The 25,886-nt window shown below is 31.5% G+C and overlaps 1 protein-coding gene across 2 annotated transcripts in view; it reads left to right on the top strand.

Annotated features, from left to right (window-relative positions):
* Positions 1-25,886, top strand: part of TECRL (trans-2,3-enoyl-CoA reductase like) — an 83,714-nt gene that overhangs the window by 27,398 nt on the left and 30,430 nt on the right. Inside the window, exons 2-3 of one of the 2 annotated variants that reach the window (XM_019756999.3) lie at positions 3,756-3,807; positions 23,255-23,299. In XM_019756999.3, coding sequence (XP_019612558.3) covers positions 3,756-3,807; positions 23,255-23,299 — 97 coding nt within the window. The remainder of the gene's footprint in view (positions 1-3,755; positions 3,808-23,254; positions 23,300-25,886) is intronic. The other variant, XM_074324493.2, reaches the window with a different exon arrangement.

Here is a 25,886-nt window from a genome sequence, read left to right as displayed (position 1 = left end):
TTAGGCCATAACAGAGCAGCACCCAATTAGCCCCACAAGTGGCACAGCTAAAGGGTGGTCTCAACAGGCACTAGACCCACTATAGCAAATACCATCCAGTGGGGTGAGCCCCTCGTACATCAGCCTCTAAGTTGTGGACTGTCCAAACCCCACAGCCCATCAGCCTGAGGGTCAATACCACCTACTGACATTCCAAAAGCAATCAAGAATCAACCATAAAAGGAGGGCACACAAAATCCACAGAAGGGAAACTCTTAGAGCACCTAGAGCAGGTGACTAGGGAGAATGTGCCAGGGCCCCATAGGGCACTTACTACATAAGGTCACCTGGCCAATAAAGATCTGCTTAATACATAGAAAAAAACACAGAGAGACAGAGAAAATTAGGAAACAAAAAAATGCATTCCAAATAAAAGAATGGAGAAAAATCCAGAAAAAGAACTAAACAAAATGGGGGCAAACAACCTACCAGATACAGTGTGCAAAACAATGCTTTATAAGGATGCTCAAGGAACTTAGTGAGAACTTCAACAGAGATAGCAAGCATAACAAAGGAAACAGAAACTGTAAAAAAGAACCAGTTAGAAGTCAGAATACAATTACTGAAATGAATAATGCACTAGAAGGAATTACCAACAGACTAGAGGATCGAATAAGCAATGGGGAAGACAAGGTAGTGGAAAACACCCAATGAGAATAGCAAAAAGGAAGAAAAAAATCCAAAAATAATGAAAATTGTTTAAGAGACCTCTGGGACAACATCAAGAGTAACAACATTGTCATCATGTGGGCACCACAAGGATAAGAGAGAAAACAAAGGATTGAGAACCTATTTGAAGAACTAATGACAGAGAACTTTCCTAACCTGGTGAAGGAAATAGACATACAAGTCCAGAAAGCAAAGATAGTCACAAACAAGATGAACCCAAACAGGCCCATACCAAGACACATTATAATTAAAATGGCAACTGTTAAAGACAAAGGGAAAATCCTAAAAGCAGCAAGAGAAAGGCAATTAGTAATGTATAAGGAGCTCCCACAGATTGTCAGCTGATTTCTCAACAGAAACTTTGCAAGATAGAAGGGTTTGGCACAAAATATTCATTGTGACAAAAAGAAAGGACCTACAGCCAAGATTACTCTACCCAGCAAAGCTATCATTTAGAATTAAAGGACAGCTAAAGAGCTTCCCAGACAAGAAGAAGCTAAAGGAGTTCATCACCACCAAGCCAGTCTTACAAGGAATGTTAGAGGGACTTCTTTAAGATAGAAAAATAATAATAAAAAATATGAATAATAAAATAGCAATTGTTATGTGTTTATCAACAATTACTCTCAATGTTAATGGTTAAAACTCTCCACTCAAAAGACATAGGGAGGGCTGAATGGATAAAGTAACAAAATGCTTACATATGCTGCCTATGCGAGAATAACTTCAGATTGAAAGACACACAGAGTTGGAAAGTAAAGGGATGGAAAAAGATATTGCATGAAAATGGAAACAAAACAAAGCAAAACAAAAAAGCTGAGGTAGCAATACTTATACGAGACAAAATAGACTTTAAAACAAAGGCTCTAACAAGAGACAAAGAAGGACCCAGTAGTCCCATTTCAGGGTATATATCTGAATAAACCAAAATGAACTTCAATGGAACATGTGCATACATATATTCATTGCAGCATTGTTTACAATGGCCAAGATGTGCAGGCAGCCTGGGTGTCTGTCAACAGAAAAATGGATAAAGAGGCGGTACATATATACAATGGAATATTGCTCAGCCAGGGAAGGGAATGGGTTCTTGCCATTTGCAGTGCATGGATGGACCTGGAGGGTGTTGTGCTGGGTGGAGTGTAAGACAAATGCAAGGTGATTTCACTTGTATGTGGAATCTAAAGAACAAAATAACAAATAAAACAGAAACAAACTCATAGATACAGAAAATATATTGATGGTTGCCAGATGGGAGGGAGTTGGGGGTGAGTTAAAAAGGGGAAGGGATTAAGAAGTACAAATTGGTTATTACATAGTAATCATGGACATGCAGGGTATGTCATAAGGAATATAGTCAATAATATTATAGTAACTACGTATGGTGTCAGATGGGTACTAAATTTGTTAGGGTGATAAATGGGAGGGGTTGGGGGCAGGGTGAAAAGGTGAGTGGATAAAAAAAGTACAAACTGGTAGTTACAAAATAGTCATGGGGATGTAAATCACAAGGAATATGGTGAATAATATGGTAATAACTATGTATAGTGCCAATAACTATGTGTCAGTACTAGACTAGTAAGGGGGATAATTTCTTAAATTATGTAAATGTCTAACCACTAGGCTGTACACCTGTAATTAATGTAATATAATATTGAATGTCAACTGTAACTGAAAAATTAAAAAGCCCGGAAAAGGTGAAGGAGAATAAGAGAACCAAATTTACAAGTACAAAACAAATAAGTCATGGAGATTTAATGTACAGCATATGGAATATAGTCAATAATATTGTGTTAGCATTGTACAGTGTCAGATGGTTGCTGGGCTAATCATAGTGATCACTTCTTTGGGTATATAAGTGTTGAATAAATATGGCGTACCCCTGAAAATAATATAATATCACGTATTCTCTATATTTACAAAAATCTTAAAATAAAAAAAGAATAAAAATAAATAAAATAACAATGAAAAAAAATCGAGTTGTATAGCACACCCTTGGTTATATTTCTACTAAACAAGGAGTGGAAAATGGTAAAATAAATGTATTCCTTGTTATACTTTAATATATAAAAATATTAAATATAACATAATAATGCAAATAAGGACTGTATGAGTATTACTATCATTATTCCTCCTTGCATGTTATTTTTCATTTCACCTTCCAAAACAGCAATGAGCAGATGTTAGCGTAACAAAAAATAAATAAATAAATAAATAAATAAATAAATAAATAAATAAATATTTCATGTACACAATATTCTTTACATGTTTAGACAAAGAAAAAATATTTTTCTTGCATAATCATCACAATGTCTTTTGATATGAACAAGTCAGAAAGTCAAACAGTCTTGTGATGGCTTGAGGTACTTGGATAGAACTATCCTTATCACAAATTTTCCAATTTAGATGAAACATTTCTTTTATTCATTTTCTAATATTATAATGAGTTAATTTGAATAGATTAAGACCAAACAATTGGTCAAACCACTATACATTTAAAGGATCCATATTATATACCTATCATGGATTTTGATGGATTGATAATAATTTTGGATGGGAATTTTAATAACTAGTGGGCTTAGACATAATTTTTTTTCCTCATGATTTTCTGAAGTAAACATGTCCCTCTTTATCCGTATAAATCAATTTCACATTCTCAGGCCCTCGGTCATACACTCATTAACTTCTATCTACCTTGTGCATTTACTCACACTTTTAACTGATAATCTCACACATTTGAAAACCAGAAATTTAAAATTATGAGGAAATTCAAAAATATATTTTCGACATATATATTAGGATGAACTCATACAATAACTTCATTATTGCTATATACAAATTAAAATTTTGGAAAAGGTATATTGATGCAATGTTTCAAGTTGTCAAAGCAGCAGTGACTGAAAAGCTAACCAAAACAAACAGGATATTTTGTAATAATTTTACAGTTTAAACATATTAAATTATGTTTTCTTAAAAAACAATATACAGCAAACAGATGAATCCCTTTTCTTTGTAATTCTCTGTCTCTATTTTCTTCTCCTTTTCAGGTGATGCAAACATCTACTATTCATGATGTTAAACAAAAATTTCACAAAGAATGTAAGTTTTATACAGACTTTTGAATTTATCTTACAGTCTTATTTTAATCAAATTGGTCCAAATATTTCTGTAGGAATAAGTTGCATTATGATGGATAGAGTGTGTGAAAAGTATATTTTAATGTGAAACTAGGAAATAATATTAGGCTAAATACCATGCACATTCTTGTATCTTACTCTCAAATTAATGTTTAATCCTCAACATTTTTTTTGGTTTTTCACAAAACTGTTTTCTAGTTCATATTTGAACATTTTTCATTCTAACAGAATACTTCCTATATATATAAGGCATTAATCAACACAATGTATTTCTTCATATTAAAGCAAAATATTAAGCAAAGTTTTTACTCCATGTGTTTATATCTATCAATTTGATTCTACATAGGATTTTTTTTTTTTTTTTTTTTTAAGATTTTATTGGGAAGGGGAACAGGACTTTATTGGGGAACAGTGTGTACTTCCAGGATTTTTTTCCAAGTCAAGTTGTTGTCCTTTCAATCTTAGTTGTGGAGGGTGTCGTTCAACTTCAAGTTGTCCTTTCAGTCTTAGTTGTGGAGGGCGCAGCTCAGGTCCAGTTGCCATTGCTAGTTGCAGGGGGTGCTGCCCACCATCCCTTGCAGGAGTCGAGGAATCGAACTGGCAACCTTGTGGTTGAGAGGATGCACTCCAACCAACTGAGCCATTTGGGAGCTCAGCGGCAGCTCACGTCAAGGTGCCATGTTCAATCTTAGTTGCAGGGGGCGCTGCCTACCATCCCTTGCGCGACTTGAGGAATTGAACTGGCAACTTTGTGGTTAAGAGCCCACTGGCCCATGTGGGGATCAAACTGGCAGCCTTTGGAGTTAGGAGCATGGAACTCTAACTGCCTGAGCCACCGGGCCATCCCCACATAGGAATTTTTTATACATTTAAGTTATATTAGTTAATTTTATTAACAGATAAATATAACTTATTAACAGATCTCGTATTATTATTTACTTGGGAATATTTTTATGAGATTAATGTAAATTAGATTTTTTATTTTAGAACTTTTTAACAAAGTTTACTCATAACTTATACTGAAAATATTTGTAATTACTAGGGAGCACTTTTTTTAAATAAGCTTTTCCTATTAGAGTGATTTTAGATTCATAGCAAAATGGTATATTTACATCAGAGAAGTACACTTTTTACAACTCATGAATCTACATTGACACATCATTATTACCCAAAGTCCATAGTTTTTATTGGAGTTCATTCTTGGTGTTACAAAGTCTATGTGTTTCGCTAGGGAGGCTTTTACATTCTTTGGATTTAGTTGAACAATGTTTTTTTTTCTGAAAATATTAAAGCTTACGAACTAAAATATTAAACTGTTTAACACCTTAGAGTAAAATAAGTACAACTGTTTTATTATTTTCACTATTTCCGTTCAGGAAAAAATACAGAATATTTACTGAAAACTTTCTATACATATGGCATTATGATAGTAGGCATAATGACTAACTGAATGAAGGTAACAGACATCTGCATTAGCCTTCAAAAAACAGCCTCCTGAGGGAGATATTAAATGTAATATAAATATATATTATATTTACAGTATATTAAATATAGAAATCAAGCAGTCAATGTATCTAAATTTTTTAAACATTTTGGGGGAAAGCTATAATTTTTAATAAGAATAGAAAGCATAAGCAGGTTGGAACAGAATTATTTGAAATACGCTTCAAATTCTTGTAGAAGGTGAATCCTGATATTTTACCATGTAAAGATGTGTAAGGTTTGAATATGCAGAAAAGAATCATAATGGGATTAAAATAAGAAAAAAGAACAAAACAATATAAGAGAGTAAAACAAAAGATCTGTCATAGATTAATTTTCCATTTTTAGCATGACAATCATATTATTTTTCCATTTATGCCAATATTTTATAAATTGAAAAAAATATTTCACCTCTAAATTTGTGTCTTATCTATTTGAACCATTTTACTCTGTTTCTCCCCACAAGCATTTCCAGTTTTTTTGCATTCTAAGTGTATTTGTTTTGAGTTATTTGTATGTTTCGATAAAATATGGTTCTCATTAAACTAGTAATTTAATTGACCTCTTTGGGAAAATGTAGTTCAATTTTATATAATAAATTAGTTTCAAAATATTTAAATTGTAGTAATAAATGTGAAGACATTTGAAAATGACTTTTTTAGTTGAAAGCAGAATGATGCAATAAAATATTTGCATTTAAATCAATATGACAATATAAGAAACATAGAAATATATGTTGTTTCTATATTTGTCTGGAAATGAGGAAATGAATCAAAGGCTAATGTATGTGTAGAAAGAATGTGCAGTCACCTTGATGTGTAATTCTGTGACTACTTTTATGATAGCTTGTATCTATATATAGATATCCTTGTACATAACAATTACACAGAATACTAAAATTGTAGAGCCAGAAGTTCTGTATTTATATGATCCAAAGACTATTTCTATGTATTAGGAAAGTGAGTTTGGTAATTTGTGCAAAATTATAGAAATGTCCAGTTTCAGAACTGGACAACTAAATATATGTCAAAAATATGTTTAGTTTTACTAGTAGCTGTATCAAAGCTTATGGTTTCTTGACAACTATTATTTTACCTTTCTGAGCACAGTTCTAATTTTTAACAGTTTTTCATAAGTTGCAATGTTCTTCACTTTTTCAAAATTACCTTTATCTTGAAAATGTATCCACCACTTAAGGAAAAATTACATTCAGGAAATTTTGCATTTATTATACTATATTTTAAAAACTTATTGGTCTTCAGGTTCTACAAAACACAGAAAACCGAAAATAGTTGTTTTGCTTATATTACATTACAGAGAAGTATCTCAAAGTTAATTAAATTAGACATTATGTTTAATATATTTACCAAATAGTAAAGGAAACCAAATAAATGTTGTTAACACTAACAATATGTGACTATATGTACAATGGGAAAAAAAAAAAAGGGTTATGTGTTGATTGCCTTCATATTTTATCTCTGTAGCATATTTTAAAATCAGGTAACATTGAGTATTTTATTCATATTTACAAATATATTACACTAATAATAATATGTTGTAGCTGTGGTCATATTTATATAACAATTGTTAGATTTGTATGAACTTCTTCACTTTCTGAAACCAAATTATTTTCTCATTATAACATTTCTGATGGTGTTTATTTTCAGTCCCTGGAGTTAAAATAGGAATTGTTAATTTTGCAAGAAAAAAAAAAAAATCTTATCAGATGACTGGTTGACTGGTTTCCTGAGGAGAGAATTCCCCTTTCAAGTCTTTTATCTGTAATCTTTACTCTCTTAGGTGTTCAGAGTAATCTTCATTTCTTATCTGCCCACTATTTTTCTGACTTCCGTCATCTTTATATTTTTCTTAGTTTTATTTTAGAGCTTTTTTACTGTGATTATTCTTTTCCTATAAAATGCCTATCTTATGTTTTTCCAAGGTTCATAATGTTTCAGTTCTGTTTTGTTGTAAGAGTCATATTTTAGATTACCCTGGTGTAATCAGACTGGTGAGGAAATGGAAAGGGGACGAAACTACCATTGCAATCTTAGCTGTTAAGGCAAAAGGGAACGAGTGATGGTTTTCATGAAAATGAGATAGCTATTCAACTAAGAATTATATATATGCATACACACAAACATGAACACAAATATATTACTTTCATCTATTTCTTCTCCTCTCATTTAATATACCAAAAATGGTGAAATGCCCTCAGCTACAAATCCTCCACTAGTTTTTCTTTATCTTCATCTATTTATTTATTACCCCTTAAAATTATTGTTCTTGCTTGTATCTTTAAGTCTCTCCTGCAGAGCTTCAGTGATCTTCACACTCATATCTCTACAGATCACCCTCTATTCACCCCCATCTCCTCACAAAGGTTGCGGAGAGAAATTAAACCTTTTCAAAACTGAGCTGAAAAATTGGGAATTATATAAATAAATGGAAACACATACCATGCTCGTGGATAGGAAGAATGAATATAGTTAAAATGTCCATACTACCTAAGGCAATATATAGATTCACCACAATTCCTATCTAACTACCAATGACATTTTTCACAGAACTAGAACATATAATCCTGAAAATATACATGGAAACATAAAAGACCCTGAATAGCCACGGTGATCTTGAGAAATAAGAACAAAGTAGGAGGTATCATGACCTGACATCAAATCATACTGCAAGACTATAGTAATCAAAACAGCATGGAACTGGCATAAAACCAGACACATAGATCAATGGAAGAGAATAGAGACCCCAGAAATAAATCCATACCTATATGGTCATTTAATCTATGACAATGGAAGCAAGAATTTACATTGGGGTAAAGACAGTGTATCCAATAAATAGTGCTGGGAAAACTGGACAGACACTTGCAAAAACATGAAGCTGGACCACCTCCTTATGAGAGTAAATTCAAAATTGATTAAAGACTTAAATATAAAATCCAAACCATAAAAGTCCTAGAAGAAATATATAAGAAAATATAGGGAGTAAATTTGCAAACATTACCTTTAGTAATATTTTTACTAAAAGATGAATATTTGTAATGTAGCTATCAAGAATTTCTAACATGCAGAAACACACACGTGTGCATATACACATACACACACAAAAAATGAATGACATCCTGGAATTGAATTATGTTGAATGCATTAGTGAAGATTTATGAAATTTTTATTTTACATTAATCAATGTTAGTCTGTGTGGCCACAGATCATCTCTTGATGCTAAAAGTAGTTGACAGGTTATTTCCAGCTCTTTTTCTTAAGTAGATTTCAAAATAATACAGCAACTTTATATATTAATGGAGAAAAATGTTAAATCATTAAAAAAAGTAATGATAGAAAAAGATAGCTTCCCTAATCTTGACATTTAAAAAAAAAAATCCATTTGCTCTTAATGTGGCAAGTTGAGATTAAAACAAAACAAAACAAAACACACTAAATAATTTATTATTCACCAACATGATATTAAGTGCTGCAAATATACTGAAACAATATTTAGAGAAGAAACTTCATTTGAAATCTCCTATTATGCTATGTAATAGGTACTGTAAATTACAAAGTGCAATAAAACATTGTTCAAAACAGTTTCTTACTATATCTCATTAATGTTTTCTTTTGAAATTTACTAAAGACATATAGAATACTGCAATTGTGTTGTCTCTAAGTTCTCTTAACTGACTAAATGGCCTTTTCCATAAATACATTTCTTAAGCCAGTGTTTTCTTTGTGGCTTCGATATAAACCACAATAGAAACTACTGGCACATATTAATTTGCCAGTATTGAAAACAGACGTCTTCTCACTGTTACTACTTTAGAATACTTGTCAAATTTAGAATACTAGTAAAAAATTGCTGTATACTTAATGTTATCGATACAGAAGTGTTGAGAATTCTTTACCTATATGATATATGATGGTTTGCAGTGTCTCAGGAGATCAAAATGAGAGGGAATGTTGGCTTTTTTGCCAGTCCATGTTCATGTAATAAAACTGTTATCACTAATACAATTCCTAAAGTTCAGGAGGTGTGATCCTGTTTGTAAATTGTATTGTTTGTCATTATAGCACAGCATTTAAACCTGTGCATTGACGAGCAATATTAGGGTTATTTTGATTCATCTTTTATGACAGGGCTATGTTTCCCAAGCCTTATGTTATGAAATAATTTTGTTTTGTAATCCTCAAGCATCAAAATGGTTGGGTTAGCAATATTTGAACTTGAGCAAATATAGACACATCAAATATGAGAATAGATAGTGTATTTACAGCAAATGATTGATTTCCAATTTATATTTGAATATGTGACTGTGTGAGGACATTTAAATTTCCAAGGAACATTGATCTCTAGACAGTGAGAAAGACTAGACATCCTATGCTAAAAAAGGAATGCCATCAACAGTATCAATCCAGAAAGCACACAGAGCACTAAGATCACTGTTACCGAGTCAAACTTTAATGAACATTCAATTTTCTTTTTTTTCCTTTTCCTTTCTTTTTTTCCCCCCTATTTAATCACACATCTGATTAAATTGCATTCATTAACAGGATTATGGACATAATGTATAATGAGTAAAAACAAGGGACCTTATTAAGGGATAGCTTGAAATAGCATTAGTCTTCTCTCATTCTTGAGATTTTCTTCCTAATGGAAATTTTCAGACAGATACGGAATGCATCACAATGTCATTCTATGTAAATAATCTAAAAACAATCACATGAGTATTTTAAATGAAATATTATTGATACTTCATTATTGTAAGAAAATATCATAAAGATAATTGTTTTACACATTTTCTCATCTATGTAGTTGGTGAAAATTATTTTATTTTTCACATTTCATAAACCAGTTTATATTCAGACAATTACTCAGATCCTATTATACATTTTTTGAAAATAAAAATAATCTCATTTTAAATCCAGATGGACTAAATTATATCACATTATTTTCTACTGTGTTTCTCCGAAAATAAGACATAGCGGATGGACCATCATCTCTAATTCATCTTTTGAAGCAAAAATTAATATAAGACCTGGTCTTATTTTAGTATAAGACTTGATCTTTAATATAATATAATAATATAATATAATATAATATAATATAATATAATATAATATAATATAATATAATATAATATAATATAATATAATAATATAATACAATACAATACAATACAATATAATGTAATTAATGTAATATAATGCAATATAATGCAATATAATGTAATATAATGTAATACAATAATATAATACCAGATCTTATATTAATTTTTGCTCCAAAAGATGCATTAGAGCTGATTGTCTGGCCAAGTCTTATTTTCGGGGAACAGGGTATAATCCCAAAAGATAACAGTAAGCCAATATCTCATTTTCATGTATTATTTTTGTTTGATTTGCATATATTTTGTTGGCACAGCATCAGATTTAATAAATAAAATTATTTTTGCAAGGTCATAGAGCTTCATTATTTACTATAATAAAATGATTTACAAGATAAATTCCTAAAAATATAAAAGCTTACAAAGAATAAAGCATTATCCACCTATTATTACTTTCACCAATGTCTAGAGATACCTATGTGCCTATATGTACAATTTCACATAGTTTAAACATTGTCCTCAAATAGTTTTCCCAATAAACATATTGTTGATATATTTTTGTATAAATACATATTGATCTACGTGATCAGTATTGGTGGAGATGTACTTTAGCTTGGGTGTGTGATGTACATTCTCTGGATACACATTCTAATTCCTTCTATAAAAGCAATATATGTTTATTTATTCAACAATATTTGTTGAATGTTGAAAATCATTTATTGAACATTTACCATGTACCATGAATTGTAATATTCACCAGAATAATGCATGTCTGTGAACTTCTTTAGTTATATTTGTAAGAAGAATAGAGGGGAAAAAAGCTGTTATAAAGAATTAGCTTATTTGCAATCCTAACGTGTATTGCCAAGTTTTCTCTCCCAATTTGCAGACCTCAAAGCAGTACCTCACAATGTCTTTTGTCCCCTTTCCTCAATAAGACTGGATGTTAACAACCTATTAATTTTTGATAATTATGAATGGAGAAATTATTTTATGTAGTATTAGATTCCATTTATTGGCTCATTAGTGAATTTTTTCATACTCGTATTTGTGGTTTATATGCATTTTTTTCTGGAAATTGCCTGTTCATGGTCTTTATACACATCCTTTTCCATTTAGATGTTTTCATTGCTATATCATATAAGGTCTTCATAAATTAGTATACAGGTCACAGACACATTTTCCCACTTTTGCTGGAAGATTAAATTTTATAGATCTAAATTAATGAATCATTTATTTTATATTGTCTGTTTTGTGTGGTCTTTTAGAAGTATTTTCTTCCTCTAATCTTTTAAAATGTTGATTTATGTTTTATTCTCACATTTTAAGTTATAGTTTTATTTTTTACATAATCATTTTTTAATATCTGAGATTTATCCTGGTATAAGGAATGGAATAAGGAGTCTAACCATTTTAATTATCATTTTTTATAAATTTACATTTTAATCATATATTATTAATGAATTTATATAGCTACTTTCTCTATGTTAGATACATTTACATTATTTGTTTTTTAAAAACAATATCTAAATCTTAGAGAATTAATTCTGCTTTAAAAGTATTTCATTGGTCATTTATTTTATATCATCATTCCTCTATTCTTTCGCCGAAATTTTGATCAGGTGACTTCTTGTCAACTCATGACAATGTTAGGGCATTGTCATAAAATAAATATATAGTTAAATATTTATCTTTTCTACTATATAGCCAAGAATGCATAGAGATGATCTGAAATCTGTTTTCAGATAATTATCAAATGCTTCTATATGAATTAAGCAATATTTTCTGGCTGTCTTTAGCATAAACAAAATATTTTTAGAAACTCCAAACAATAATTAACAATGTTCTTAACTAGGCTATCTTAATACCTTATCACAGTACCTTTTGAGTTTTAAAGCTTGTGTCAGTCATTTTCAACAAGTACCTAAGTAATGTAAAATTATCAAAAGTAAAAGATTTAATCTAGAAAAAATATTTTAGAGAATATCCCTATAGTATCAGTTTGAGGTTGACTGAATGTTTATCAAGTGAAATCTATATATTTTGTAACAATCCACATTACATCATTCATTTAGCTTAGTTTAAAATTTAAGTAATTTTTCTCCCATAAAATCCCTACCTACTATACGTTTCACGTCATTCTAGTATATTACCTTTCAATTTTTTGTTTGTTTGTTTCTAGTTACCTACCCGACCTTTCTCTATTTTCTTTGAGAGCTATTGTATCAGGCTTAGAAATTATTTCCTTCATTCTAAACCCTGGCATTACATTGAAAATTACATCTAAAATGATAACCATCAAAATATACCAATCACAGAATGACTTGGTTCTCTGGAACTTTTACTTCCTCTCTGCTTTAAGTCTTTATCCACTTATTCGCACCATGAGATTTGCCAGTAGTTATAATTTACTTTTAATATTTGAATCTCTGAACAAACCTCATGACCATCTACCATTCCAAATATTTCACTCTTGTTTCAGAAAGCCCAATTTCTGGAACTTACTGAGATTATTTACAGTCTCTAGAATACCATCTTTCTTCTGAAGAGTCATCTAGTTTAAAACTGTATTTTGTACTTTATCTATACTTCCTCTCTTACTGGTTGATCCATATCAAACTCTTAGCTCCATTATGCTATCCTCTTCTATATTCTTAGAATATTCATTCCTTTTACTCTCATTTTGTCTATATCTTCAAACGCTTCTTTATTCTTTTATCAAGAGCTTCCCAATTTACACACCACTTATAGCAATGTCATCATTCCTTCACCTATCCATCACTTAGCACTCACTTCAGAACAGATTTCTTTGTTGGCATGCCAAGATCCATCTAAGGCAGTGGCAGTTCTTTTGCTTGTTTGTTTGTTTCTTTTTGCTAAGGCAGTGGATCAGTTTTGGTCATGTGTAACTTGAACTGTAAATTACCTTTGACATCTACACTACTTTTCTCATGGTTTGATTCCTTTTGTTTGTTTGCAAGTCTCTGCCTACTTGATTCTAAGATATCATACTTTCATTGTATTCTCTCACCGCTCATTCTCAGACTCCTTTGTGGACCTCTCATTATTCTTTGCTTCTTAAATACTAGGTATTACTTCTGAGGCTCAATCTTCAACAGTCTTCCTTTTTAGTTCTACTTTTTTTCCCCTCTTTTTGTGTGCTCTCAATAATTTCCATGGTTTAGGAAATATGACTAATGAATGAACGAAATCAAAACTGTCTCCTTCCCAGAAATTTCAACTATATATTAAATAGCCAATGTGGCATTTTAGTATCTTATATGTCTCGCAGACACCTCTGCAGGGATTCATTAGAATTTAACACGCAAAGTTGGGGGAATAGATTCATTCTGAAAACCTTCAAGAATTTTTTTTCCAAATTTTAAGAATTGGTGAGAACTGAAATGAAGTAACTCTTGGGACAAGAAATAGTAAAATGTACTTCATACTGAATTATCTCGCAGTGTAAAAATGCCATTAAAATGCCTGGAATTTATTGACATGGAAAATGTTCAACTTCTGACCTATTTATCTGCCTCCCCTGAAAACTGTTTTTGGACTTCTCAGTATTTAAAGTAGTGTGATAATGAGAAACCATAGTCACCTTAGGCATTTTGTTTATATTTGAAGCTATTGGGTTTGGGGGATGACAAATTAGTGTAAATTTTCCTATCCCCAAAACAAATGAAAATATCTTGATTATAAGAACAACTGCTTGTGTATGTGTATATATACATGTGTAGGTGTGTGTATAGATAACCATCCTATAAGTATATTTATTAATTTTTTAGATTGTATGTTGCAATACAATATTTTGAAAGAGGTCTATGACTATTAAGTAAATGACTACTACTAAAAACAAAAGAAAACAAACAAACAAACAAAAAAATGGACAACAAAAAAAACAACACATTACCAATTGTATGCCATTGGTATATCCGAAATCTCACAGTTCAAATATTTGGAATTTTTAACATAGATACCTATAGTAGTCTCCTATTAGATACATTTTCTCATATACTACCCTGCTCTCATATCTTATCCCTATTACCCTACTACCCCCAGCACCAAGTTCAAGCTTCTTATGACATATGAGGACCTCATACTTTCCTCATACTCTATATGCATGTATGTATGTGTTTATCTTGGTAGGAGCAAAAGCAACAATAACAAACTATCAAATAGATAATTTGAGGGATGGGGTGGGGAATGTTTCCTTGTTTTTGTTCTTGTTAAACAGCCACTGCATGTTGACTGTGAAATTATCCATACTCAATTATTTATCTGCAGTATTTGTTTCTGTAACACTAATTAGTTCATATATGATGGATAAATCGGGTAATGATATTAGCATAACGTGGAATTTACAGTTGTTCACACAGACTTTTATCTCTGAACAGGATCATTTTACATCACCAAGGAACAGCAGCTTAAAGCAAAGTACATTTCATAGATACATGAAACTGTAGATGAGTAGACACTACATCACGACATCTATTTTTTCACCTAGCTCAATTTGCCCATGTGTTCTGCCTTGGAAATGGTTATTGACTTTGTTAACGTCAGCAGTCACAAATCTTTCTTACACATATTTCCATCAATCTTTCTTACTTTTTAAAAAGAAGGTAAAGACTCACATTTTTAGTGTTATTTATTTATTAAAAATGTACAGGCAATTTTATTATGATTATTATTGATGTTGCAGTGATCACAATACTGTTTCTCTTAGTGATTACAATACAGAGTTGTACAGATATTACATAACCTTCCCCAACTCTATTTTCTCATAACTCCTGTTATTTCATGTGTAATTTTGCAGACGAGTTATTTCAAGAATGCATATATCATGTTTTAGCAGAAATTCTTCTATCTATACAAGTCATTGAAAAGTTTTGCATTGTTTTGCGTTAAAATTAAAATTAATAACACATTTTAAATTAGTTCTTAACAGTTTTTGGTAATTCGCATGCATTATCTCATTTAAGGCTCATGAAACCCCTGATATTTAGATACCTTTGTTGCCCCTCCTCTTTTTTTAATGTATTTGCTTAACAGATGAGGAAAACATGATTCAGAGTGGTAACATGCCCAAGACCAATAAGACAACTAGTAGTATATAGTCTCAAGATTTAAACCCAGTCAATGTCCACTGACTTTTCAGTTCACTAGCCACAAAACATTGACTCTTTATACAGGGATAATTACAATAAATAACTAATCTCACATTTGATTAAAACATGGTGTACATATAACTTCTACCAATTCTTCAATTAGAGGCCACATATTTATTCAAATAGTACAAAATCACAATTTCCTCTGTGCCAGGCAATCTTCTAATCACTGAATATGGAGTTGTAATACAAATGATCATGACTGCCTGTTCTCATGGATGTTGCACAATAGTAAGAAAAAATGTATACAAAACATCTTATCAGGTACATAACAATTTCAGCTAGGAAGATCAAGAACAGGGTAATGGGAGAAAGTAACTGGGATGTAATACTGGGATATGCTCATTCTGATAATATCAGGGAAATTTTCTGTATAAGAGCCATTCAAAAACTCAGATTCACACACAGAAAATGGAATAGTTGACTATAACAAGGTTTAATGTTTTCTGAGCAGTGAGAGAGAAAAAGTTGGGCAAAGTAGTTAAGGCCATTGATTAAGGTGTGATTACACCTATGGATCCTAGAATTGAGCCTAGAGAAGAATGGCAATATGGGAGAAATAAGGAACTTGTCATCATGAAAATAACAAGACAATTTTTGAAAAATCTTTGAAGAATCAAACAATATTTGAACTAGAAAACTAGTTTAAGTAGGAAGGAAAAGTAGAGGTGATGTGAAAGTAGGATGTTTGATATTTGTATTTCGGATGTGGTACATTTATTGCTGAGAATGAGACTCTAGGAAAGAGTGAGAAAGTAGATACAGTCATACATTGTTTAGTGACAGGATATTTTCAGAGCATTGGGTCATTAGGCAATTTCATCATTGTGCAAACATCATAAAGTGCACTTACACAAATCTAGATGGTCTTGTCTATTGCTCTTAGGCTACAAACCTGTACAGCATGTTACTGTACTGAACACTATAGGTGACTGTAACACAGTGGTAAGTATTTGCGAATCTAAACATAGAAAAGATAGTAAACATGTGGTATGAATGACAAAATATGGCATAGCAGGGTAGGAAAGTTACCCTAAATGTAGCTTGCCGGACTGAGAATTGCTCTGGGTGAGTCAGGAATGCATTGCACTATGATGTTACAATGGTTATAATGTCATCAGAAAATGGGAATTTTTTAGCTCCCTTTTAATTTTATGGAACCACTGTCATATATGGGGTCCCTTGTTGACAGAAACATCATTATGAAGCACATTACTGTAGAGGATAATTGGATGAGTTGATCCAGAATCTAAAGGACAGGACATTAAATTAATATTAAAATCACCAACAATGATAAATGAGTAGTCATGGAGTGCATATTCTGAGTTATAATTATCAGTGATTTAGGTGGAAAGCTCAGTCCATCGTAGCTGGCAACAAGAAAAAATAATATTACATTGTAAAGTCTGGTGATTTGCATTCCATGAGGAACCAAAAACAAATGGTTTGGATTTAATAGCAAAAAGGATCCCTAATACACTTTTAGTTCCACAATTGGGCAGGTTTGATGTGAAAAAATAAATACCAGCTAAAGAATATGCAGAGAAGTTTTATATCAAAGTAAGAAGATAGAGGGATTTTGAATGGAAGTTGTTGATTTAGAAGGTTTTGCTGATGACAGAATATGAGTGCCTTGATGTACACTGGTGGAGTTCGAGAAGGCATGGAGAGGTGGACAGTCAGGTCTGATTAATAGTTGCGCAAAGCAAAAATGGGAGAAGTGTCATTGTGATGGTGGCTACTCTGGGAGAATTGGACAGCTAATGGTCTTTAATGTAAATGGGAACATAGACATGATGATCAATCCTGGGAGGGTGGGTAATTACGTGAACAAACTGGTTATAAACTTAAACCAGTGAGGATACATAGTTTGGTTGTACTCTATGTGCTCTTCTTCCTGTCTCACATTATTCCTACTTTGTGTCTTGTACTTTACTGAATTTGTTTGTGAAATTGGCTTGTTACTCTATGCCTCTTGCTTTCATACTTTTTTATGTTATAGCTTTTAATATCTGCTCATGCAGCTTTTAAATTTTCCATTTTTAGAACCATGTGTTTTCCTAAGACGTCTTGCTTTGCACTAGCTGATTATACAGTGTTATAACACTCTGTCTTTCTTATTTGAGTACTTTGTAAGAACAAACTCTCTAGCAGATGTATTTTCTTTTCAAGGTCAGCAAAACTATACATGTTGGTTTGTGCTGGTTGAGTGTTAAAACTTTGCTGTTGTTGGATCTGAAATAGAAAGCGGTTCTCTTATTTCTCCAATATATAAATACTATCACACATATCATATCTTGCTGGTTTCCTTGATTCCACTTTAGTTTGATCACTTAATTATCTAGGTGACATTTATATGACTGCAAGAATGATTTACAGGGAATAAAATGGTTCATTTAGTTCCAGTGAATTAATGTAATGTAATGTAATGAATGAATGATTTCCAACAAATAAGACAACTGATTTTCACAGTACTAAATCAGTATTTTAGTACATCAAGGCAGAGTTTTGTATAATAATGCTTGATTTTTGTTGTTGTTGTTGTTGTTGTTGCTGTTTTTTGCATGAAACAGGAAACAGAATTCATGTGCTTGCCCTTTGATTCACACTTTTAGGCTTTTAATGTTTGAAAACAGTATAACAATACTGTACTAACTAATAAAGCAATATAATCAAAATGGTAATGCAATGCACACAGAACATTCTGTCATGTCGTCATGTTTCCTATTTAGCATTCCATTCCCTCATTGAGACTTCCGGTCCTTTAGTTTTGTACACATTAGAACTTCCCATTGGGTCAGGCTTTTACCTGACAGGAAAGAAGAAAATTGTATACGTATTTGGAGGCCAGAACAAGGAAAATAGGTGGAAGTTATTAGGACACATTTGGCTTCACAGAAGTATGCAATTTTACTAATAAAATTTTATTTTTTTTAAAAAGCATTTTATCAAATTCTAAGATTAATACTATTTCTACTTCTTCCTAAATACAAAAGCTATTCAAGATGCTCTAAATCCAAACACCTCCATTTTGTATATTATAGTTGTTCAGCATTTTATTTATTTTTGCATATGAATATAAATTATCATTATTTTATATAATCACACACACACACACACACATATATATATATATATATATATATATATATATATATATATATATATGGTTATTTTATATAGAATTATCCACATATATGCTAGCTTCTTTGCTCAATATTGTTTAGTTTATCTCATCTCTAAGCCCTGGAATATGTTTCTTTTTCTCAAAGTTGGAACTTTAGATGTTCAACTACTCAGACAGAAACTATCTACTGAGTATAAGATTTGTTTGTCTAATAATGTCCTTATTTTACATTTTCATTAAAAGACACTCTATTTCACTTATTTCCTCCTACATGAAATTCTGGAATATTGAGGCACTGAACTGAGCCAAGTAGAAACTTATAGATCATTGTTTTACCTTTCTTCCACTAAACTCTTGAACAGATTCAGCTCTGCATAGCATACTTCTCAGAACTATATTCTGTTCCTGTTTACACTTCATCATATCTCATCACACTTGCCACAGATAGCACAGGATGTAAACAATAAGAATTGCACCATTTTTTTTCTTCCCCAAAGTCTCTGTAGTCCACTTTAATATCCCATCACATAAATTATCACCTTTAGTTTAATTCTTAATTGCTCTCAGAACTTCTCCTTCCTACTGGAATTGGTGATGTCAAGAAAAGTGTTGAGGATAGTGGATAAGTTTTACCTAGAGTCTTAAATGAGCAATTCAAGGTTCTAGGTCATCAAGGATACTAACTGGTTCTTAAAAATGTCTCCACTATATTTGCTTCTATGTTTCTTTTTTTCAGCAATAATATGACACATAGGCTTCAGTTTACTATTTAATACTATCTATAATCAAGAACTATAACTAATATCTTGCAAACTATATACTATTCTAAATAACTTTATGTATGGTTTAGTTTTAGTCTTGACTACTAAGTGGCTCTCTATTTTCATATATGCAAAGATATGCCACCAGTAAGTCAAAAATAAAAGATTTCATTTGTCTATTGCCTACTTTTATAGTTTCTAAATTGGATCTCTGAAAACATGAGTAATGCATTTAAGTTAAAATTTATAGTGTTGACCAATATTTTATAGGAGAAATTCTAATTGTAATAAAAATGATGGTAATTAACATGCCCGTAGGTTAAAAGAAAACAAGAGCAGGCATCTAACATACATACTTGAATGAATATGGTTTATAACGTATTTTAGATGATGTCTATGTAATATAATTTAAATTATTGCCCTCTTCCTTAATCTTTCAGAATTAAGAAAAAAAACAACACTTTTTCAAGAGGTGAAATATTCAAACCCTTCAAATCTGTTTTATTTTTCAGGACTTAATTCAATCATGAATGCCAATTTTTATGTAAAAGCTCCATAATATATAGTTTTAGGAAATTAAAAGAAAACGTGTATATATATATATATATATATATATATATATATATATATATATAGAGAGAGAGAGAGAGAGAGAGAGAGAGAGAGAGAGAGAGAACCATGGATTTCAAACTTCTTTGACTATGAATTAGAGTAAGAAATGCATATTAGTCTTATAAAAATGCAAATATATTCATGCAATTGAAACTATTGAAACAAAAGTTCAAAAAACAATACTTAACTAATCTAGAACTTATTTCAATATGTGGCATCCAATGCCATGACAACCCATTTCTCCTCTATTCTATTTTTTCTATTCTATTCTATTCTATTCTATTCTATTCTATTCTATTCTATTCTATTCTATTCTATTCTATTCTATTCTATTCTACTCTAGTCCTTTATATAATTCTGAGACTAACACACTAATTCTATTTTTTAACTTACTAATGGGTCAAAATCAGCCATGTGGAAAACTACCTTATTAAAATACAGAGGGTGACAAAAAAACATATATGTATTTTAAGAGATGTTACCTATGCTCAAGCAGTATTTTGCTGTAATCAAAAGTGTCTGGACACTCTGAGCATCTCTTGTGATTGCAGATGCCAAATGTGACTTGTATTTATCTTTTGTTATCAGTATATAATATTACAATTAATACCAGTTAATATAGTTTTTCCTTTCTTAAAATTTATATATATATATATATATATATATATATATATATATAGGCACCCTATGTATATTTGAATTACATGAAGACATTACTTATTTAGGGTGTTATTAAATAGTGATATGAACACGTCCAAGAATCAAGAAAAGAACTCTAAGGCATAGTTAGAATATGATAAGTGCTACACAAATCAAGTTCTGCATCTTAAATTATTTCAGATACTGGCAGATGCATTAGATCTACTAAATAGTCGTAATTCAGCTGTGAACCAGTTGTTTAAGCTCAATTTACTCAACATTATAAATAATCTTTTAGACTATTTACACATGCTAAAAATTATCATGCAACATGTGTCCTTTATCCTTTATAAACTTTCTATTGTTCTGCTATTCTTCTAGCCTACTCTACCTCACTCTAAAAAGTACAGAACACTTCAGAAAAATGTATGTGTGTTCTTCTAAAGGACGACTGAAACTACTCTAAAGACTTAAGATAGGCAGTTAGTAACTTTTTTTCACTAGGACACAATGTTCAAAAATCACAACCTATAAATACCAAGTTATTTCATCAGTACATTTATAGTTTATCCATGTTGAGAGAGTTGGAAAACATTAGAGCTTCTAATTTCTCTGATTCATCATTGTGGTTTCTGCCAATATTCACTCGCATAGTTCATAGACATAGTTACTTCCTTAAAATGATAGAATTAGTTCTGCATTAACATTTCCATCATTAAAGGCATCATAAAGCACTAGTGAGGGTGATGTCTTATATGGATATTATTAGAATGGTCAGAACATGACAGCTTATGTACAATAATCAGAAGGTGCTCAATGGCTATCAAATATAAGCAGATTCTCATAGGTTTGTATTTTTTCCAATAAACATAGTTGGAAACTTAATTGCAACAACATGGGTGGATCTTGAGATTATTATGCTGAGGTAAATAAGTCAAACAGAAAAAGTCAAGAACCATATGATTTCACTGATATGTGGTATATAAAACTGAAAACAACAAAAGAACAAGACAAACAAATGAAGAATCAAAAACTCATAGACACAGACAATAATTCAGTGGTTACCAGAGGGTAAGGGGGGAGAGGGGTGGTAGGTGAGTATAAAGGGGATCCAATATATGATGATGGAAAGAGAACTGACTCTGGGTGGTAAACACACAATGTGACATATAGATGATGTATTACAGAATTGTACACCTGAAATCTATGTAACTTTACTAACAATTGTCACCCCAATAAACTTTAATTAAAAACAAAACAAAACAAAACTGTATATGTCTCCATTATATTCATTTCCACTATATTTTCTTTGGCAGATTTTCACTATGAGTAGTAAGGGTAGCTATTTTTAAATATTTTTCATCAAATGATGTTAGCATACATTCCAGAACAGCAAATGGTTATATAAATAATAATTGTATTAGTAAATAAAAAAACAAAATAAAAATAGTGTCTTTATCTGAATATTTTCTAATTTAAAAAATCAAATGTCAGAGTTAAATGTTTGTGCCTTCCTCATTTGCCATTCTATTACTAAATTTTGTTTATATATAATCCTAAATAGCTTTTAACTTAAGATGACAGTTTTTGACTTGTGTGTTATTTGTCCATTGGAAGTTACATGTATAAGTTGTCTTTTTGTTGACTATCTATTGCCATAGTCTAGTTATGTCACATTATTATCACTCCTTAAAAAATAATGACACTTTAAAAAATAGTGTTTTGAAAAAAAAAATAATCGTGAAATATTCCTTTCACAATACTCTTCTTTTAATTTATTATTTAGCAAGTTAATTTGCTTAAAATTGCACCTCAAATTTAAGAATTTGGAAATTTTCAGTAAAGACTTTAAGATAATAAAACAGAATTCATTTTAAAAGAGTTATACTCTGGTAATTGTGAACCAACATTTTTATTATGGCAGTTTATAATAAAGATGTTTTGATTTTCCTATCCAGATAGAATTATTTAGCATTTTATTTATTCCTCATGGTAATATAAGTAGAAGATAGCAAGGGAATGTTTGTACTATGAGCAATACGCCCATAATATTAAAAGTCAATAATACATATTATTCTGATAGAGTGCTTTATTACTGATAGAGAAAATAACCTACTTTCACATGTCCATATTAAATACATTTTACAGGAGAGCAAATTCTCCAGTTTTAAATGAAGTTACCTTAGCTTTTTAACTGAAGAACAACTTGCAAAAAGTACACAAGTCATAGGTCACATACCTTGGTACATGTCTACAAATAGAATGCAGTTGCAGATCAAAAAGCAGAAAATGACCACCCGAAAACTCCCATCAGACTTTATTTCAGAACTATCCACCTCCACCCTTCAGCACCCTACCAAGGGTAAACACTATCTCCATTTCTGATAATGGATGACCATTTTATTCACTTCCTAATACCTAATTTGTCTTTCAATGAAACCCAGTACATTTTAAAATATGTTTACTCTTGTGCTGACAATTAAGTGATATTATTTTTCATTGAATAGATCCAAAGTGGTACCCTTCCCGAGTCGGCCTGCAGCTAGAACGTGGTAAGAACTATTTACTTAATTTGGAATCCTTTTATTCTGTCTCCAATAGCTAATACTTATTTATCATTTACTACATGGCAGTCACTGTAATAAATGCTCTAACGATATTATCTCATGTGATACTCTCAACAAGCTATTGCTCTACTTTTATGGATGAAGAATTTTAGTCTCAAAGAGAGATAATTTTCGCCATTCACTGTCAGTGCATATCGGAGGCAGGATCTGAACTTACATCTTTCTATCTCTAAAGCTTTTACCGCTCATTCTTCTGCCTTCTAATATATTCTCAGGGATCCAACTTAGCGCGCTCTCTCTCTCTCTCTGACTCTCTCTCTCTCTCTCTGTCTCTCTCTCTCGCTGTTCTAAAGCAGGATAAGTGAGGTAAGGAGGGGCAGATACAGATGAATTATAGGGAAAAGAATTATACCCATTATGAAGCTTCAAGTTTCTCAAAATATCAAACCTTAACCTCCATTCAGAAAATTTACTGATAGACATACTTAAAAATGTGTCCTGCTAAGAATCATTGTTATTGATATTGGCTCAACTTGACCTTGAATTTGGACTTGTTAAATAAAGGCTGTGGGGAGAATGTAAACGTTGGAGGAATACTAAGTCAAAGTCCCTAATAGTAAATCTACAAGAAGCATCTATTAAGGAATTTCAATCTCTTAATGTTTCTATACAATAGTAAACTGTATTGTTTTCTGGTGCTTTTTTAATATTAAGGCTTTCATTTTTCAAATATCATATTCATATAAAGAAACATGATGATTTCCTTATATCTAAGATGTGCTAGCTCTAACTGCTTGCTGTCTTAAACATTTGATCTTTCTCTGAGAGCTCTGTCACAAAACAGAGGAATCCATGGCTTTTTTAAAAGTCACACTTTCTTGATGATCTCAAATACTTCCAAGTTCAAATGTTCAAGACAAATTCCCATCTGGCTAGAGTTTAAAATAGAAGAATCATTGTCTTGTTTATTTTTGTCTCTGTGTAGCCTAGTATATGCCAGGCACATAAATGCCTTTCAACACATGGATGTTGAAATAACATAACATGAAATAGGGGTATCGTTTTCTGAATTTGACTCATATAAAGAAGACTTAGAATGCCACAGGCATCAATGTCAAATGTAATTTCAACTTGAAAGCTATTTTTATGAACTGGGGGAATTTCTGTTAGTTCTACCTTTCTGGTAAATGTGAATTTTTACTTTTGTTTCACATTTATTTACCTGGTTATATGTACCAGGGTGTGGTCTGAATAAATTATAGCCAAGTGTCCTTGGGTAGAAATGTGATGATGTATTTGAAAAAAAGAGTTAATTAACGTAATAAGATAAGCAGGGTATGGTGCAAAGAAGAGGTTATTTGGAGTATCTCAGAACTTTAAACCTGACTCTTCTACTTACCTATTTATAGGATCTTCTTTTATAAAGTAGGGGCAATAAAGACCCTAAGTTATTTTTTTGTAAATATTAAATATGATTATGGTTATAAAATACTATAATGATTTGCATATGGTAGATGCTTTATCAATCATAGTTACACCTATAAATACAGTTATACTATTAAAGAAAAAAAGACTCAACTCCAAAGAGAAAGCAAGGACTGAATGTTTACAGATGTTTGCTATCAGAATATATTTGTCAGAATGGTTATACTATGAGCAATGACATGTGGATTTAGAGTGTTTTACAGTTTCCTCACACAAAAGACATGATTAAAACATAAATAAAAATAACAAGCATTGATTTTTATGGGAAAAATAACAAACATTTGTTGAGCTCAATGGTTCTGCTGAGCTGGACTAGAGCTGGCCTTACGTGGTAGGCTTACTCGTGCACCTGTGGTCAGCTGGTGGATGGTTGGAGACTGATTGGTCTAGGATGACCACAATTGCAACCACTCTTCTCTGTTCCATTTGGTCTCTCCTGCTCCAGCAGAATATTCGGAGCTTGTTCTCATTGTGAAATCAGGTGTGTAAACAAATGAGCACACGTACTCAAGAATTCCTGAGGCCCAGGCTTCAAACTGGCATGTGATCCCTTGGCTTCCATTCTGTTTGCCAAAGTAAATCACTAGGCTAGCCCATATTCAAAGGGTTGGGGAATAGATCTCAATTTTAACAGGAGGAACTAAAAGTCATGTTATAAATTATATGGTTATGGTAATTGTGAAGAATTGCAGCCATTATTGCACTAAGTCTGTCATACGCACTGGTTACTATAATGTGTTCTTTCTTCCTACATTAATTACCAGGACTTCATAATGTATTGGAAGTACGGATTGAATTTCTAATTCTTAGAATCATAGCATTTCTACAATAGAAAGGTAAAACATGGGTAGAGTTTGCCCTTCTCTTCCCATATCAGTTTGCAAACATCCACACCCTTTATACAACAGCCTTGACAAAGTCCTAGGTTTGGATGTATACTCCTTAGTGTCTGTCCCACTCTTGGGAGGAAATGCCAAAGAAAGATGTATTGCTTGAGTAAACTCAGACAGGAAATTCAGGGGCCTTCAGTGGCTGAAGCACGATACAGGAGGAGATGGCTAGGGCTCCCACTAGGCATGTTCTCTTG

Source organism: Rhinolophus sinicus, chromosome 1 (assembly GCF_057876585.1).
Source record: "Rhinolophus sinicus isolate RSI-liver-muscle chromosome 1, RSI-T2T, whole genome shotgun sequence".
Taxonomy (NCBI): domain Eukaryota; kingdom Metazoa; phylum Chordata; class Mammalia; order Chiroptera; family Rhinolophidae; genus Rhinolophus; species Rhinolophus sinicus.
Note: the sequence above shows the minus strand (reverse complement) of the source record. Positions and strands in the feature narration are given on the sequence as shown.